General features: G+C 36.9%; 1 protein-coding gene across 1 annotated transcript in view; it reads left to right on the top strand.

Annotated features, from left to right (window-relative positions):
• LOC139515761 (uncharacterized) overlaps positions 1–18,917 on the top strand; it is a gene marked incomplete in the record, with an annotated part of 192,747 nt that overhangs the window by 139,714 nt on the left and 34,116 nt on the right. The window contains 10 exon segments of the mRNA XM_071305446.1: positions 397–630; positions 2,539–2,900; positions 4,574–4,931; positions 5,434–5,730; positions 6,099–12,326; positions 12,690–12,823; positions 13,265–13,415; positions 13,929–14,206; positions 15,386–16,991; positions 17,787–18,539. Of these exon segments, the coding sequence (XP_071161547.1) occupies positions 397–630; positions 2,539–2,900; positions 4,574–4,931; positions 5,434–5,730; positions 6,099–12,326; positions 12,690–12,823; positions 13,265–13,415; positions 13,929–14,206; positions 15,386–16,991; positions 17,787–18,539 (10,401 nt within the window).

Raw genomic sequence — 18,917 nt, 5'->3', positions numbered from 1 at the left:
GGCCTTCAACAATGAGAAAAACTCGTACCCTATAGTTGGCTATAAAAAGCCCTGACATGAACTTTAATTCAGGAAATTTATGAAATAGTTGTTTTGTTGAATGTTGTTTATTGTCTGTAGCAGATGTGGATATGATAACTATTTCATTTATTAGTACCCCTTTTCATACTAAGTTTGTCTTTAATTAATCTTGAAAGAACAACTCCTCTAAGACTGGATTTTATTGAATGTAATATGGCACCATTGTTTTAATATTTTGTTAAACAGATGCTTTTTTGGTATGCTTCATATTCTAAAAAAATCGTGATTTTCAAAAACATGTTCCACAGAGTATTAATTGATTTTCTGTCAAAGTAAAATTTTTATATTGGAATGTTGCTTGTCTTTTTTTTAAAGCTCCTGGAAATTCCAACAATGGAGGTGCATCATATGGATCTCTGTATAAACCAAATGACTCAGGAAGTCAAGGAGCAAATGGTACTAGTGGTGTGGTTGGTGGCAGAGGAGGTGGCAAGGCCAAATTAACAGTAGGGGCTATAATGATCACTGATGGTATGATCGAAGCTGATGGAGGAGATGGTTCAAACCTCAGTGGAGGTGGCAGTGGTGGCTCCATCTGGATTATTGCAGGTATTTTATTTTTATCTATTTATTTGAACTTAGGCATTATAAAAACATAAACTTATTTCTGAGATTCAGTAGTTAAATATTAAATGTTAAGAAAAACATGGGCAAAAATAACTTTACTTCTATGAGGAAGTTTGGAGATATAATACAAAAAAATGACAATATAAATAAAAAGATGTGGTATGAGTGTCAATGAGACAACTCTTCATCCAAGTCACAATGTAAAAAAAAGTTAACAAGGTCAAAAGTAAGGCTTTCAATACAGAGCCTTGGCTTCTTGCTGTAAGAAAGAAAAAAAATTGTGAGTTATCTCCCCATAGCCTATAATGTTAAGCTTATAAAAATGGAATCAAATAAAAATATTCTGTATTTGTGAAAACAGTTACAATAATAGCAAATCTTTTTTTATATAATGCCAAAAAATATTATGAAAATTAGATTACAGGGCCTGTTTTAAGGTTACAGGTTATTGAAAATTGCCACACTTTTTGAGGTTTATACAGGCAATAGCATTTCTATATGAATAAAAAAAAAATGACAAACTTGAAATAGAATATAAGAGGACAGCCCTTATAAAATTATTTTAGAGAATTAAACAGGAAAATGGGGAACAAACTTGTTTTCTTGCTATAATATGGAAAAGAAATATGAGTTGTCTCCCCTATAATGCTAATTAAGGTTAAAATAATGGAATCAATTTAAGATATTTTGTATTTGTAAAAACTGTTGCAATAATAAAATAAGATAACTTGATTTTCTTTATTTGAATGAAAATTCTTAAAGTGCCTTCCTGTCTCAAACTTTACCTTTTAAATAACCTTAGACAGATTTCAAGATAAGATGGCACAAAACACATATAATACCTAAGCATATATAGTTTGGTTGTGCCAAATATTGTTTTATTAGGGCCCCGCCGACTAAGGCGGGTCGCCCTATAGTGATCAGTCTGTCCGTCCGTCCGTCCGTCTGTCCGTCCGTCTGTCCGTCCGTAACACTTTAACTTTGTGTCCGCTCTATATCTTAAAAACCGTTATGATTTCAAAGTTTATACTTGACATCCATTTTAACCAACACCAGAGGGTGTGTCATGATGTATGTAAAACTTCCTAGGTCAAAGGTCAAGGTCAAAAACTTTGGTTTCAGTTGACAACCCTGTGTCCTGTGGTGAAGATCGTGTCCGCTCTATATCTTGAGAACCGTTATGATTTCAAAGTTTAAACTTGACATTCATTTTAACCAACACCAGAGGGTGTGTCATGATGTATGTAAAACTTCCTAGGTCAAAGGTCAAGGTCAAAAACTTTAATTTCAGTTGACAACCCTGTGTCCTGTGGTGAAGATCGTGTCCGCTCTATATCTTGAGAACCGTTATGATTTCAAAGTTTATACTTGACATGTATATGAACCAACACCAGAGGGTGTGTCATAATTTATGAACGACTGCCTAGGGCAAAGTTCAAGGTCAAAAACTTTGGTTTCAGTTGACAACCCCATGTCCTATGGTAAAGATCGTGTCCGCTCTATATCTTGAGAACCATTATCATTTCAAAGTTTATACTTGACATGTTTATAAACCAACACCAAAGGGTGTGTCATAATTTATTTACAACTTCCTAGGTCAAAGGTCAAGGTCAAAAACTTTGATTTCAGTTGACAAACCCATGTCTTATGGTAAAGATACAATTTTTTAATGCACATTATTCACAGCGGGGCCCACAGAGATGGCTCCCATCTCAATGATATCTAGTTTGTTTTAATTAGATATGTGAATAGATGAGGGTCTCTGATGCTAAAGGGTCAGAAAATTGTACAATCATATTGTGCATAAAGATTTGAGTTTTCAACATTCACATGTTAACCTGTATGCATGTCCGGGATGCATGTATAAAGCTGTACCTTTTTTTCACACAGGATCATTTAGAGGTCATGGTAAACTGTCAGCCATTGGAGGAAAAGGTCATACTACTGCTGGTGGAGGAGCTGGAGGGAGAATAGGTATTCATGCTCGAGACAACAATGAGTATGGAGGGAAGCTGTTGGCCTATGGAGAAACAGGAACCACAACAGGTGACAGAGGAGGTCCAGGGACTGTGTTTGTTGAGGATAAGACTGGAATATTTACATACCAAAGTCGACTGTATCTGGATGGTAAAAACTTAGATCCACCTAAACCTGTTATTGTCAACGAGAGGAATCCTAGGAACGTAACAAATGGTGATGAGATAGATAATGATGCTGACCTTAACTTTGATCATCTTATGCTGAATAACATGGTATGTATACTAGTTAAAATATAATCCTGAGTGGCAGATAATACTATAGCAAATGCATATATTACTGCATCTTAATTTAACAAGTTGTTTTTGCAGCACAGCCAATGATAGTCATCATGATTTGAAAAACTTCAGGTGAAAAAATTGGTACAGTCATTCCTGATAAATAGAAATTATTTGACTGGCATCGGTGAAAACATAAATTTCTGTAAAAGGGTATGAAAATATCTGAAAAAAAGAAAAATAAATAAAGAATTATTTTCTGGATTTATGTGAATAGTTATCAAAGGTACCAGGATTACAATTTGGTACACCAGAAGTGCGTTTCGTCTACAAAAGACTCATCAGTGACGCTCATACAGTGATCTGGAAGGATTTTTTCCCTATGGGCCCAGGGCCCCTCAAAAATAAATTCAATGGGCCATATAAAAAAAATATGGGCCATGTTGTCAAATGAGTGGGCCATTTGCATGATTTTAATTGACTACAGTGAAAAAAAAAAATTAGTGGTGTATATTTCGCCAAAGAGGTGGTGGTACATTTTTTGTACTTACCTTACTGATTCTAAATAATATCATGGATATTGTTGCTGTGATTTTGTAATTTCAATTTCAAAGAATATAAAATAAGTTCTTCCAAACCAGACAATATTTAAGATAACCTTTATTTACAATGTTTAAACTGGTACTGTTGTCTTGTCTTGTTCATGTTTGTTTTACATTAAATTTGGGTCTTCGTCGATACCATACTTATTCCAATGTTCCGTATTAGAGGACGTTTCTGGCATATCCTCTGCACTTCTTGTATTATTATTACTTCATCACAATGACAACAATAACAGTAAAGAGTACCATTAAATGATAGAAAAAAAACAACAATTCGTTGAAGGCATGTTTACAAAATGTCAAAACGAGCCAAAGACAGTCAAGCGCCTTTTATGGAGACAAAAATAAAAAAGATAAATTTCGTCTGTACTAGCCAAATTGCACAAATTTAAAGTTGTTTATGAAAAATAATAACATGATTGATGGTTAATTACGTTTTTTGGGTAATCAGTTGTACCGCATGGTTCTATTATTACCATAGGAAAACACCCGAGACGTCCCAAAAATATATAGGTGCTCCTATCATTGGAGGAACATTACACAGTTGTGTACACACACATGGCGGCACAGAATACGATCGTTAATCCATTTTGATGATATCTAAACGTTTCGAAACGAAGTGAAAAATATCGTGCGCCACATGGGCGCTTACATAAGTCACTCTATGCGCCATTTCTGGTCGATATGCGCTATAGGTGCAGGGCGCACGTCCTTCCCGATCACTGTCATATCAAAATATTTATAAAGCCAAACTTCTGCAATTATATTTATAGTATATTATTAGATTAGTGTTTTCAGTAACAAGATTTTATATAAATACCATTAGAAGTTTGGTTTATGTCATTGGTACTGCATGGTCCTTTCCTTGTTTGAATAGACTTCAAGCATCTTTATCAGCAACCCAAAGATGTTTGTTTACCAATAAATATGCAGCTCTTTTACAAACATTATTTATGATAGAATAAAATCATCACTTTATAAAAGCAGAAATGTTTTTCTTTCAAACATTAAAATTCATTTTATATAAAGTAGGTGAATTAATTGATTATACCATATATTCTTTTGTAGGCCATGCTTGAAATTGCTGATGGAGGAGATAACATCGATACAATCAACTTGGGACTGATCCTAGGCGACAAGTCTGGCTATCTTCATATACAAGACAAACAGAAATTCTATATTGAATTTGATAAATTCAGTGTTTTAAGATCTTCCCCACCAAGTAATTTCATTGTCAGATATGGTGGAGAAATGTGGGCATCAGCTGACTTCAGACTGATAGGTAGTGAAGTACCAGCTCTGGATCTAGATGGACATTTGGCTGGTGTAATGAATTTGACTTTAGATGAAGGAAGAGCTGTACATATAGCACAGACAGCAACAAATAGTAGATGGATGGGTGGCCAATATGTTACTTTGGATGGAGGTATATATTGATATAATTTAAGATGTCAATTTTTGTTTAAAAATCACAAATTTTGAACCCTATACCTCTTTTTGTGCTATGATGTCTACAAAATTGATGTATGATAATTTTGAGAAATAACTGGGTTTTTTTTCTAGGAAAATCCATATGAAGGTATACTATTCTACACAAAAATCATTCTCTGTTTCAAAAATTATTGGTTGCCTATAAATTACAAAAAAAATCCGACCAAAGTAATTAGTGCTTGGATTTTAACAAAACTTGTATTTATCGAGAACATATCCGGAGTTAAGTGCAGGTGTCTAAATTTTTGAAAATTGACAACCTATTAACACAAAATGTGTTTTATGCAACAGTGTCTGTGCCTCACAAAAAATGTGAGACCCTTGCTGACATGTCAGTTTTTTATTACCTAAAAGAAATGTATTTAATCTTATACTTATACTATTGTGAGATCATTTGTTTCAAAAGTTGGAGAAGTAATTTCCAATCTATATTTCAGGTACAATTGGATTTGGACATTTGTCTATGCAGGCTATAACAGAAATCATACATGATACTGTTCTGAAATTAGAGGTTTCTGACCTCATGATGAGATATGACTCTCACATTACTGCTGATAATATCACAATTATAGCTGGCACCATACACATGGAAGGGGAAGCTAAACTCAACACATCAGGGAGGAGTGTAGTATGGGATTCACCAGGAGATGGAATGGTGACAAATGGTGGATTTGGAGTCGGTGGAAGTCATGGTGGTTATGGTGGTGGAAATGTCAAGTCAAATTATACTACAGGTATTATAAGCATGATTGAGAAGGTAGAAAACAAATCTTGAAGTAAACAAAGTAATCCCTGGTTCTTTTCCAAATAAGATCAAAATTGATTGCAAATCATATTAAAATGCTTATGACTTACAGTTGTTATAGGTTAAGGTTTTCTGTTACACTTAAGGGCTCATACCCTTAGTGAGTGAGTGTTGAGAGTTATTTGATTCATTACAAATCTTTTTATTAGGAAAAAAAGTTTCAAAATAATATTGATTGTAGATAGTAAAGTTAATATTTATTGTGTGTGTACATTTTAAACAAATTTCATCGGAAAGTTTTGAATTTTATTATGCATCATACTCCTTTTATGTGCTGATTTTTTTTTTATATTTCAGCTCAATGCTATGGATCATACAAAAAACCATTACACCCAGGAAGCAAAGGAGGTGGAACTAACAGAGGTCAAGGAGGAGGAGTTATTGATGTTGATGTAGCCAGATACCTACACTTGGATGGAGTATTAATGAGTCTAGGTGGCAATGCTACAGATACCAACAGTGGAGGTGGCAGTGGTGGCAGTATCCATGTTGTTGCTGTCAACTTCTCAGGACATGGTCTGGCTACGACAGAAGGTGGAGTGGGACACAACAATGGACATGGAGGTGGTGGAGGAAGGATTGCCGCCCATGTCACATGGTACAGGGAATACACTGGTGATTATATAACCTATGGTGGCTATAGTGGCTCATCTAGGACTGATAATGATAAGAATGGTGCCGCTGGAACTATCTACTTCACTGATTCTAACACTGAAGGACTGACTGCTAAAGAATATGTAAACACAACTGAAGGTTTGGTGTTCAAGGATGGATTTGTAAAACTGTACATTGATAATGACAACAGAAATCACATCTCACCCACTATTATAACAACAGATGATGGGAATTATGAATTTGAATTTGACGAACTGGAGGCCAATAATCATGTTGTGTTACAGATGTATGGATCCATATCAGAACTGATAGTCCACAAATTTGATGGTGACAGAACAGGACTGATGCATATCTTAGAAGGACAAGTTATTCATGTTGAATACAAAGAATCCACAACAGGCTATACTGTAGCACCAGTAAGCTACAAAGTAGAAAAAGGAACAGAAATTGTCTTGCCGTCCACAGTTATAATGTTAGGAACTAGAAGTGAACTTAAGGGTCTGATGACCAATGTCCAGAACCTAACAATAGCTGAAGGAGCTGATGTTGAATTTTACTCCACCTCACAAACAGCTCTAAGAGAAAATGGAACCTATACGCACATGACAAAGCCAGGGAATATCAGTCTTACCATATTTACAATACAGAGAGGGTCCGTGGCTAGATTTACTGAAACAGAAGCTGACCTTGTGTTGCAGCTTATCAAATTCCATATTATGTACCAGGGACTTGTATACATGACAGATGGGACTATTTACTCTGATGAAGGGGTAGTAGAAAGTGAGGGATTCTTGTACCTTGACTACATGGGATATGGTCCTGAGTCTGGTCCTGGGAATGGAAGTACGGATGGAAATGTGGGTTATGGTGGAGCTCATGGTGGCCACGGTGGTGCCACAAAACCAAATACAGGTGGATTTCCATATGACTCTGTTTATATTCCTAAAGATGAAGGCAGTGGTGGAGGAAATGGTAAAGGAATAGGAGGAAGAGGAGGGGGTTATCTTGTTTGGAAGGTTGGTACACACCTGTGGATTGATGGAGAAGTAACCATGCAAGGAGAAAATGGCCAGGGAGTTAATGCAGGTGGTGGCAGTGGGGGAGGTATATTCATTGAGACCCTTAATTTCACAGGTTATGGTCATGTGGATTGTAGTGGAGGTAATGGATCCATCTCAGGAGGAGGCGGAGGAGGAAGTGGTGGTAGAATAGGTCTCTTAATCCACTTTGACAGAAGATTTGCAGGACTACTGAATGCTTATGGAGGTTATGGTTCAAATGGAATGCTTTCAGGAGCAGCTGGTACTGTTTTCATTGAGGAAACAAATAGGGGACCAGATTATGAGGATATCAAATATGACAAAGTTCTAAATGAAACAATAAGAGTTGGAAATCACCGTAGAATATTGATTGACAATAATGATATTGATGCTCACTTGTATGTAAATCACGGTGAGCCATGGTTATATTCAAGTGTAAATGAAGGAGAAACGACCAGCTATGCCTTTGATGAAATGGATGTGAGAGGGCATGCTAATTTGATTTTTGATTATCCACCCTCTGGGGCAGAAGTTGAAGTTATAGTTCATGAAATGCAGGGAGATTTAACTGGACTTATTCACATAAGACAGAGACAAACTTTGTTTGTAGAAGTTGTTGAATCTGTATCTAATGAAACATATGCACCTGTAAGCTTTAAAATTGATGCAAAATCTGAGGTTTTGTTCCCCGAAATAGTCAATCTTGTTGGTAGAAGGAATTGGTTTGCAGGTCTGATCACAGGTATTGAAGAATTACTAATTAGAGGTGGAGCTGATGTTATTTTCTTTTCCACTGGTCACACAGCATTGTTAACTAATGGAACAAGAATTCGCATTACACCACAAGGAAACTTTGAATGGGCCATTCTGAAAGTAATGAGGAACTCAAAAGCAAACTTTCGACAGATTTCTAACCCTATGTCTATTACAGTGGCGGAATTTTATGTCAAATATGAAGGTCTATTACTTATGAATTTAGCACTGATTAGATCAAGCTATGGAAATGTTGAAGCTGAAGGAGAGTTTAATCTCAATGCTGTAGGAAATCCTGCAGAGACTGGTTATGGAAAAGGCTGGACCGAGGGTTCAGTTGGTTGGGGAGCTGGCCATGGAGGCTGGGGTGGAGGACCAGAACCAGATTTTGGTGGTATACCATACAATTCTCTCTTCAAACCAGGTAATGGGACTGCCTATCCAACCATGGAGTATGCTGGTAGTGGTGGTGGTAATGGAGGGGGAACTGGTGGGACAGGTGGTGGATTCCTGGTCTGGAAAGTCGGTGCTCTGCTAGAAATGGATGGAATTCTTACCCTAAATGGGGGAGATGGATCGTCTAGCAATTCAGGAGGTGGAAGTGGAGGCAGTTTGTTGATCGAGGCTTTAAATATGACAGGACATGGTGAAATCTTGGTTGCTGGGGGTAATGGTTTTGGTAGTGGTGGTGGTGGAGCAGGAGGAAGGATCGGTGTACACTGTGAATGGAGGTACTCCTATGGTGGAGAATATCACAACTATGGTGGTGATGGTGGAGGTTTATACTCTTCCTCAAGAGCTGGAGCTGCAGGAACGACATTTGTACAAGAAAATTCAAGACCTATAGAATATCGAGCCAAGAAGTATGACCCTGTGCATAACATGACATATTTTGACGTAGACCACAAATATGTGCACACAGATAACCTTTTGAAGTATAGTCCAGCAGCTACTCTTATTATGGAAAACTATAGATACAGTTATGTGTTTAATGAGACAGAACTAACCGGGAGTTCTAGACTGATGATATACCATCCAAACAATGCTACAAGAGTTGATGTTGACATTCATCTCTTTATTGGAGACAAGACAGGTGTTTTAATTATAAAAAATGATCAGCATGTTGTTGTTGAAATCACTGAAGCCATATTTAATCGAACAGAAGCCCCTTGTGGATTTGATCTTCACGCTGGTGGAGAGATTTACCTCCCTGCAGAGACTCATTTACATGGAGCTGATAGTACCTTTGCCGGACTTATAACTGGAGTAGCTGAGCTATATGTAGAGGATGCAACTGACATTGAATTCCACTCCACAGCATATACAGCCTTGATTGAAAATGGCACATACTACAATGTGAAAGAACCAGGGAACTTTGCTTGGGATACATTGACTGTAAAGAAAGGAGGAACTGTAGGTTTCCTGAAGATAACAGAGGCTATGCATATTTGGAATAGTGAAACAAAAGTCAAATATTTTGGAAATCTGTATATGAATGATGCCATCATTGACTCTTCTTATGCCTGGATTGAAAGTGAAGGAATATTCCATCTTAATGGACATGGTCATGGACCTGAGGAAGGTTATGGTGCTGGTCAAACAATCAGCAATCAAGGTTATGGAGCTAGCCATGGTGGCTATGGTGGTGGTGCAGACCCAACTTTGCCAACACATCCATATGGTTCTGTTTATGATCCTATGCTATTTGGTAGTGGAGGAGGAAATGGCAATGGTATTGGTGGGAATGGTGGTGGTGTTCTTTTGTGGAACATTAGCCAGAGGATGGAACTCAATGGTTTGTTAGCCATCCAGGGTGATAATGGTGCCTCTGGTAACAGTGGTGGTGGCAGCGGCGGCAGTGTCAACATGTTTACTACAAACTTCACCGGACATGGTGAGATTAATGTCAGGGGAGGTAATGGTGCCGGGACAACTGGAGGAGGAGGTGCTGGAGGAAGGATTGGTGTCCATTGTAGATACAGATACAGCTATGGAGGGAAATTCACTAACCGTGGTGGCGATGGTGGAAGTAGCAATATTCTGACTCATGGGGGTGCAGCTGGAACAACTTATGTGGAAAATAATTTCCGACCATTGGCATACAGAATCTTAAAGTATATGAAAAGTACAAATAACACATACTTTCAAGTTGATCATCTTTACTTGCATATTGACAATGTTGGTAATCTGGTCTCTGTACCTACAATGATTATGGTCAATCAGACAACAAACTATGAATTTAATGAAGTTGAAATAGCAGGATATGCCCGTGTTATTATTTATCATCCAAATAAAGATGTTGAAATGATCATCCATAGATTCATTGGTGATAGGACAGGTCAACTACACTTAAGAAGTCATCAAAAAGCTATAGTGGAATATATTGAATCTGTCCGTAATATAACAGAAGCACCAGTCAGTTATATCATTGATTATGAAAGTGAGATCGTCTTTCCGACAGAGGTTCACATGCAAGGAATTAACACAACCATAGAAGGAATGATGACTGGTGTACATCATTTCTATATTGAAGATGATGGTTTTGTATCTGTAGCTGCTACATCTCAAACAGCACTCTTGGATAATGGCACATATATATTTGTCTCAGAAGAGGGAAACTTCTCCTTACCAACTATTAATATAAAACAATTAAGTACCCTAGAATTCAGGAAAATATTGCATGATTTTACAATAACAGCATCATTCATGGAAATCAAATATCAAGGAACAGTCTTGTTGAATCATGGTTACATGGACCTTGGAGAGTTTGACATGGAACCTGAAGGTGACCTTAATCTTGAGGGTAGAGGTCATAGTGCAATGAAAGGTGAAGGTGTTGGTACGGGGTATTCTGGTGGCAGCTATGGAGGTGTTGGTGGTGGTTCAGATGATTCTTTTCCATATGGATCTTTGTTTTCTCCCATGGATTTTGGAAGTGGTGGAGCTGGTAGTTCATATGCTGGGTCTGGAGGTGGATTCCTCAAAATGAGGGTTGGAAGAAACATTCACATTGATGGCATAATCACCTCTGCTGGAACAGCAGCCACAAGTGGTAATGCAGGTGGTGGCACTGGTGGCAGTATCTTCATTCAGACTTACAACATTTCTGGTCATGGCACCATTTCAGTGAATGGTGGAGCTGGCCGATCTTCTGGTGGAGGGGGAAGTGGTGGCAGAATAGCAATACATGTTGGGTTTGTCAATTTGTATGGAGGGCAGTATCTGTCACAAGGAGGATCAGGGTCTGGTATTGGTGGACCTGGAACAATCTACAAGTATGAATCACAAAGAGGACCACAATACAGAGAGCTGAAATACAATCCACGACTGAACAGAACTTTAATTGAACCCGAACATTCTAAACTCACTGTTGATAATGGTAATCTAAACACAGTCAACCCAGCTATGGTGATGGAAAACAACAGTGTGTATTATGAGTTAGATGAAGTTCAAGTTGAGGGATACTCATATGTCCACTTTTATCATCCACACGGCATACATAATGTTACAGTTATCATCCATGAACTTACGGGAAACAAGAAGGGAATGGTACGTGTACAGAACAGACAGCAAGTTATTGTACATTTTGTTGAATCTACTCACACTTATCTTGATACTCCATGTGGATTGCATGTGGATCTGGGAGGAGAAGTTGTACTACCAACAGATTTTGTTCTAACAGCTGAAAAATTCATCCTGAGTGGAAGACTTGTTGGCATAGAAAATTTATACATTGAAAGAAATGCAGAACTCATTCTATCTCAACATGCACATACTGGTGAACTGAGGTCCATTGTCATGTGGTACACAGACACATCAGTACATCCTTATAATCCAGGTATGATTACTATAGGAACAATCACTGTAAACAACCTTGGACAAATAACTATTACTTTGGATCCACTGTTCCCAACCATAACTAGTGGTAAATGTACTGTGAAGAATGGTGGTTCAATAGAAACAGACAGTATGAAGGTGACCTTGAACTCTACCAGAATTACAGTAGAACATGGAGGTACAATCACTGGTGATGGACATGGTTACAGTAAAGGTGCTGGTCCAGGAAGAGGAACAGATTCAACAGACTATGCATCTGGAGCAGGATATGGAAGTTCAGGTAAAATTGTATTTTTGGATTTTCTTATAAAATTATTGAAAATGTTTCTTTTCTATCTATTTATGCTCAGATGAGATTCTTTAGATGTTCAATGTATTAGGAAGCAAAATATAAGTTCAAAGAAAATGTAATGTTTATTGGGGAATGAATATTAAATAAGTTATATATATTAAGCAAAATTGGCAAGAAATAATGTGTTCTCTTCGTTTTGACAATGAAAAAAATAAGTTTGTGTGGTCAAATATAGGTGTTACAGTTTTAATTCTTAATAAATCTGTTTTTTTTACAATGAGAAGTAATGTTACAATCAATGCTTCCTAAAATTTAATGGTTTTATTTCATCTGTATACATACTTCTTTTAGGAGGTAGAAGTGCCGACATAACATCATCAGGCAGTCAGTATGGATCTGTACTGTCTGCCACTGAACCAGGAAGTGGTGGAGGTGGCAGTAATGCTGGAGCAGGTGGCAGCCATATCACATTCAATATAGGGGAGGTAAGTCAGCAGCATAATTAATCACAAAGAAGGAAAAAGCTATAAATAGAGGGGTCTCCTATGAAAGAAGCAAATGTTTCAAATATTGGAAAAGGATATGACCAAATGTTTTTACATTTTCCAGCAAGTTACTTTTCTTTAGAGAGTAATGCTTGTCCGTTGCAACAAAGAGCCAAGCAATAAAAGTGCTTTATAACTGATCATTAATGAAATATTGAATTTTGCCTGACGTTCTCTAAATTAATATTAACTTTAAAGCTGGAATTACATGTTTATTAAAACGAAAGAAAAAATAGTGAAGTTTCTTATGGCTCTTTGTTGCTACAAACTTCCAAGAGTATAATGATATACAATTTTTTGTGAAATAAATAGTTGTTCACTAAAGCTTCTAAAAGTGATTTAAAAACAGCATTGGAGTAATAAATGTTTGTATGCTTAAAGGAACTACGTCTGGATGGTACTATAACGACTACTGGTTTGTCGGGAACATCTTCTCATGGTGGATCTGGTAGTGGGGGAAGTGTCAAATTGACCTTGGGAAGTCTCAAAGGTTATGGAACTATTTCAGCAAATGGTGGAACAGGCTATTCATGTAAGATCTATTTATTCAAGCTTGAGTTAATTCTTAAAAACTGTTAACAATTATATCAGAAATATTTGGTGTGTTCAAATTGAATAGACAAATATTATTTCACTAATACAATCTAGTTCATGAAACATAAACCTAACTGTAGCAATAAGCCAAAACAAAGACACCACAAGTTTTATGAATAATAACAATCTTTCAATCTTTTGATATTTTTTAATCAATGATACAAAAGACATTCTTGGAATGTCTGAAAATGAAGTGAAAGGATTGAGTGGAAAATTGATTTACTTTAATTCGTTACGGGTATATTTCTAAAGTACTGTAGCAATACTGTGCACAAAAATAATGTAATGTTAATCTGTTAACCAATAAATCAGGATCCTACAAAAAATGTCGAGAAATAAGAAAAGTCTAAAGAACAGTGTATAGGTGTACAGGCCTAGTTCACAAGGAAAAATAAAAAGATGACCTTAAATTTTGAGTTCACAAAATGTTTACCACATTTTTTTTTTTTAGCCAATGGAGCTGGATCTGGTGGCAGAATAACCATTTACCTGTCAGAGAACATGTTGTTTAACGGTAACCTTGTAGCCACAGGAGGAAGTGGCACATACCCTGGTGGTCCCGGTACAGTCTATGTACAGTCTGATGTAGGAGTGGATAGATGGAGGGAACTATGGATAGATAATCTGAATAGAGGCAGTGTTAATTCCTGTGATTATCCCACTCAGATAGAAAATACATTATTGGATAATATACATCTTAACAATAGGGCTTGTGCTGTCCCTACCAAGGTATTGAAAAACATATTAAATGAATTGTAATAATTTAGTTTAAGTTTAACACATATAATGTTTGTATTTTCTTTAGGACAATTTCAAGATTTCTTTTAAGAAAATGGATTTTTTTTGGTTTCAATATTTAGAAAGCATAAGCATTAAAACAGATGAAACAAATGGAAAGCATGGTAATCCTGATTTGGAGATTTTTCAAGGGGAGTATTGGATTAAATCAAACCTTTTACTTCTATACCAATCTATTTCCTAAATCTTAAGTGCAAATATCACAAATATCGTGTAAAAAGGAAATACTCAGCAATATTGATCTACAACAAACATCACAATGTCCATGTTCATACAGAAATGCCTGTGAAACACAACCAATAAGACAGAATCAAACAAAAAATATGGCTAAATTTTATGATGCTTTGAAAAGTAGACATGGGATTGACATGTTCAAACAATTTATATTCACATGATAAAGTATTGATAACTCAGCTAAAATTTGTAAATTACACATTGCAATTTTGTGGATGAACAAAAAGCTAAATAGATGAAAACATACAAAATACTGTAAATTTAGAAATTATTGCCATATTTTTATGCCCCACCTATGATAGTAGAGGGGCATTATGTTTTCTGGTCTGTGACTCCGTTCGTCCGTCTGTGCGTCTGTGCGTCTGTTCGCTTCAGGTTAAAGTTTTTGGTCAAGGTAGTTTTTGAAGAAGTTGAAGTCTAATCAACTTGAAACTTACACATGTTCCCTATGATATGATCTTTCTTATTTTAATTCCAAATTAAAGTTTTGACCCCAATTTCACGGTCCACTGAACATAGAAAATGATAGTGCGAGTGGGGCATCCGTGTACTTGGGACACATTCTTGTTATTATTGTAAAAAATGGGATTGGGTTATAATTGCAATAATTTAAACTCGCATTTTGAATTTTTTTATATATTAAACTGGATTTTTCTCAATATCACAAAAATAAAAATTGCATTGATAAATGCTCACAATGATTTCTGAATTAACATTATAGCATTTTCTATATGTTCTGAGGTAAAATTTGACCAGTAATCTTGTGAAAAATACTTCATAAGTGAACTCGTTATAAATTTTCATTAGGGATTTATTGATAAATTTGAAAAATAAAAACAAATGTCTTTGATGGCAAGAAATCTTCATTTGTTTCAGACACCTTTGTATTATGACCACATTGATGAGGCTAGTGGTCAGTTGAGGATCAACAATGGTATTACACTATATTTTGCTATGGATCATCTGCGTGACTCTGTTGGATGTAATCTGTATACAGTAGATGGGTCAACGGTTATCCTGCCACCAACAACCTACATAGAGGGAGTAATGACTGTGAATGGAAATCTGATTGGTTTAGACCATATTTACATCAGGGGTACATCAGTCTTTACCTACACAGGATCACTAATAGGAAGCAATATTGGCACTCAAATAGCTGGGTGGTATCAGCTGTCTACAATTACAATACTTAATCAAGGAAAAGTTCAGGTAATTGATGATGATTATGTTACTAACCAAGGACTTACTGTGATTACAGAGTACTTCCATATACAACATATTAGTACCCTGGAGGTATCCCTCTCTACTTCGTTAGTCAGTCTGGTGTTTGATTTAGAGAAAGAAGGAACTGTAACTGGTAATGAGCTGGGTTATAAAAAACTGGAAGGTCCTGGTGCAGGCGCTGCTTGTGATGGAGGAAGTGGGGCAGCACATGGTGGATATGGCGGCAATGGCCACTCGTGTAGTTCAGGCTCCTGCCCTGGTAGCAAATCAATATATGATTCAAAATGTCTGCCATGGACAGCAGGAAGTGGAGGTGGAACTTGTAGTCATGGTAATGCAGGGTCTGGTGGGGCTGCTTTCAGAGTGGTATCCATTGATGCCATGTTTTTGGAAGGGGAGATAACAATGAATGGTGTAGGTGCATCAGGTGGTGGTTCTGGCAGTGGTGGTTCTGTGTGGCTAGATACTGATGTTATAGAAGGATGGGGAGAACTATATGCTGATGGAGGTGATAGTGGAGGTTCACATTGTGCGTCAAGTTGTAGCTATTCTGGATGCTGCTGTTATCATTATGGTTCTGGTGGAGGTGGAGGAAGGATAAGAACATTTACTGGTAACTATACCCACAAAGTCCTCAAACATCAAAGATCTGTAGATGGTGGAATTGGCTCAGGTAGTTCAACAGATGGCACAGCTGGTACATTGTGTGAAACTAGTGCTAATCTCTGCAGCGGTCAAGGAACATTTTCATCAGGAGCCTGTACATGTAATTCAGGATATATTGGGAATGATTGTCAATATCACTGTGACCCAGCGACAACCTGCTCAGGTCATGGCACATGCTCAGTGTGGGGAACATGCATTTGTAACAGTAATTATGTTGGCCATCGTTGTGACAGCCAGTGTCATGAGAGTACGACATGTTCTGGTCACGGAAAGTGTACATCCACTGGTGACTGTGTTTGTGATCCTTGTTACCATGGAGGTGATTGTTCAATGTCCTGTAACGGTCAAGGTCAGTGTGTTGGTGATGAATGTCAGTGTGATGATTGCCACTTGGGAAAATTCTGTGAATCTGAATGTAATGGACATGGTAGCTGCAGTGGTAGTGTGAATGGTACATGTGTATGTACAGACAACTGGCAGGAATCTAAGTGTACAAGACCAGGTTGTCCATCAAAGTCATCACAAGAATGTTCAGGACATGGTGTATGTATGGCTGGCAGTGGGAAATGTTACTGTGAACCAGGATGGGCAGGTTAGTCAAATTATTTTAGTGTGGATTCATTATTATAGTTGAATACCAATGTTCATTGGTTTCATGGGTACAGGTGTACCAAAAATTAAAAAGTTCAACGAATTACAAGTTTTCTATAGGTTTTGTATGCAGAGATTTGCAAAACCACGAAATCAAATATCCACGAAAATGTAAGTTTTCCTCAATCCACGAAAATAGAGACCCACAAAAAGAAATGAATCCACAGTATCTTGAAGAGGATATGAGACAGTCAGGCTGAATGGATTTATGCCAGTGATAAAAGGAATCTGGTGACCCAATCTATGAAGTAAATAATTTCATTTTACTGTACATGCTAAAATAATAAGCTTTGTAACATTTAAGATTTGTAACAGTTTATCAAATATGTTCTCATGTACCATCAACCTAGGATATGATTTAGAGCTTGCCTTATGTATTAGATACATGTCTATATTTAAAGACGATAAGTTGACATATTGAATGTAAATTCAGGATTTTTGCCAAGTTTTTATTGATGCCAATATTGCTACTTGTTGGATACCACAAATAATAAAAACCTGGCAATATGATAGATATATCTGTATACAGATTTTACTGAAATGGCAATAACTAATCTCATATTTTGTCTATCCTTCAAAAAACCCAATAATAAATGCGTTCAATAATATGTGGATTTACAGTATTTGCAAATTGGGTTGTAGTTTCGTTAACATCTTAACCACACTTTTGATTTATAATTAAAAAAAAAGGTGATTGTTTAAATTAACAGTGTAATCTTTATTTTAATTTCTTCAGATGAAGACACAGGTTGTGGTGACCCAGACTGTCCAGGTGAACCCAACTGCAATAATCGTGGATTATGTGACCCTACATACAATCCACCTAAATGTGTCAACTGTGATGTTGGATGGGTTGGACCTGCATGTAATGACCCCTGTATCCATGGAACCCCAAATGTAAACAACACAGCTTGTGTATGTAATACCACATGTTACCATGGAGCTGGATGTGACATACAGTGTTCTGGCAATGGTGTGTGTGACAGTAAATTTGATTGTTATTGTGATCCTCTGGTTGGCTGGAGTGGAACATATTGTGAAGTTCCAGGATGTCCAAGACATCCTTCATCAGACATAGAGTGCAGTGGACATGGTGATTGTAACAGTGAAGATAAGACATGCCAGTGTTTTGCTGGTTGGATGGGCGTGGCTTGCCATGTTGCTGATTGCCCAGGAGAACCAAACTGTAATGACCGTGGTACTTGTGATGAATTGAGCTTTGATCCTCCGCAATGTCAGAACTGTACAGGAGATTGGATGGGACCAGCTTGTAATGATCCTTGTGTTAATGGGACTCAGACACCTATGAACTCTGGGAACTGTCTATGTGATCCTGGTTTTGCTGGAGTGGGATGTAACTCTGAATGTTCTGAGCATGGACTAATCAGAAGTGGGGAATGTGAATGTGATTATGTAACAGGATGGAAAGGAGATCTATGTGACATTCCTGGATGTCCTGGATTATTTAAATTGGATTGCTCAGATAGAGGTAAGTTACATGTAAATTGATAAACATTCTTGATTATTTAATCTGGACTTCTCAGAGGTATTATACATCAAAACTAAAAGACATAGATGTTTAAGGAAAGAAGCTTGATCAAATACACTAGAGACTTTTAAGTTTGGGAAGCTATATAAAAAATTTTGAAATTTTATGGATATCTGATCTCATAGATTTGCCAAAGTATGCATGTATATACATAGGCCTATGAAAAAAATAAATTTATTAGACCGTTGGTTTTCCCGTTTGAATGGTTTTACACTAGTAATTTTGGGGCCCCTTTATAGCTTGTTGTTCTGTGTGAGCCAAGGCTCCGTGTTGAAGGCTGTACATTGACCTATAATGGTTTAAATTGTTATTTGGATG

This window comes from Mytilus edulis, chromosome 1, assembly GCF_963676685.1.
Source record: "Mytilus edulis chromosome 1, xbMytEdul2.2, whole genome shotgun sequence".
Lineage (NCBI taxonomy): Eukaryota > Metazoa > Mollusca > Bivalvia > Mytilida > Mytilidae > Mytilus > Mytilus edulis.
Note: the sequence above shows the minus strand (reverse complement) of the source record. Positions and strands in the feature narration are given on the sequence as shown.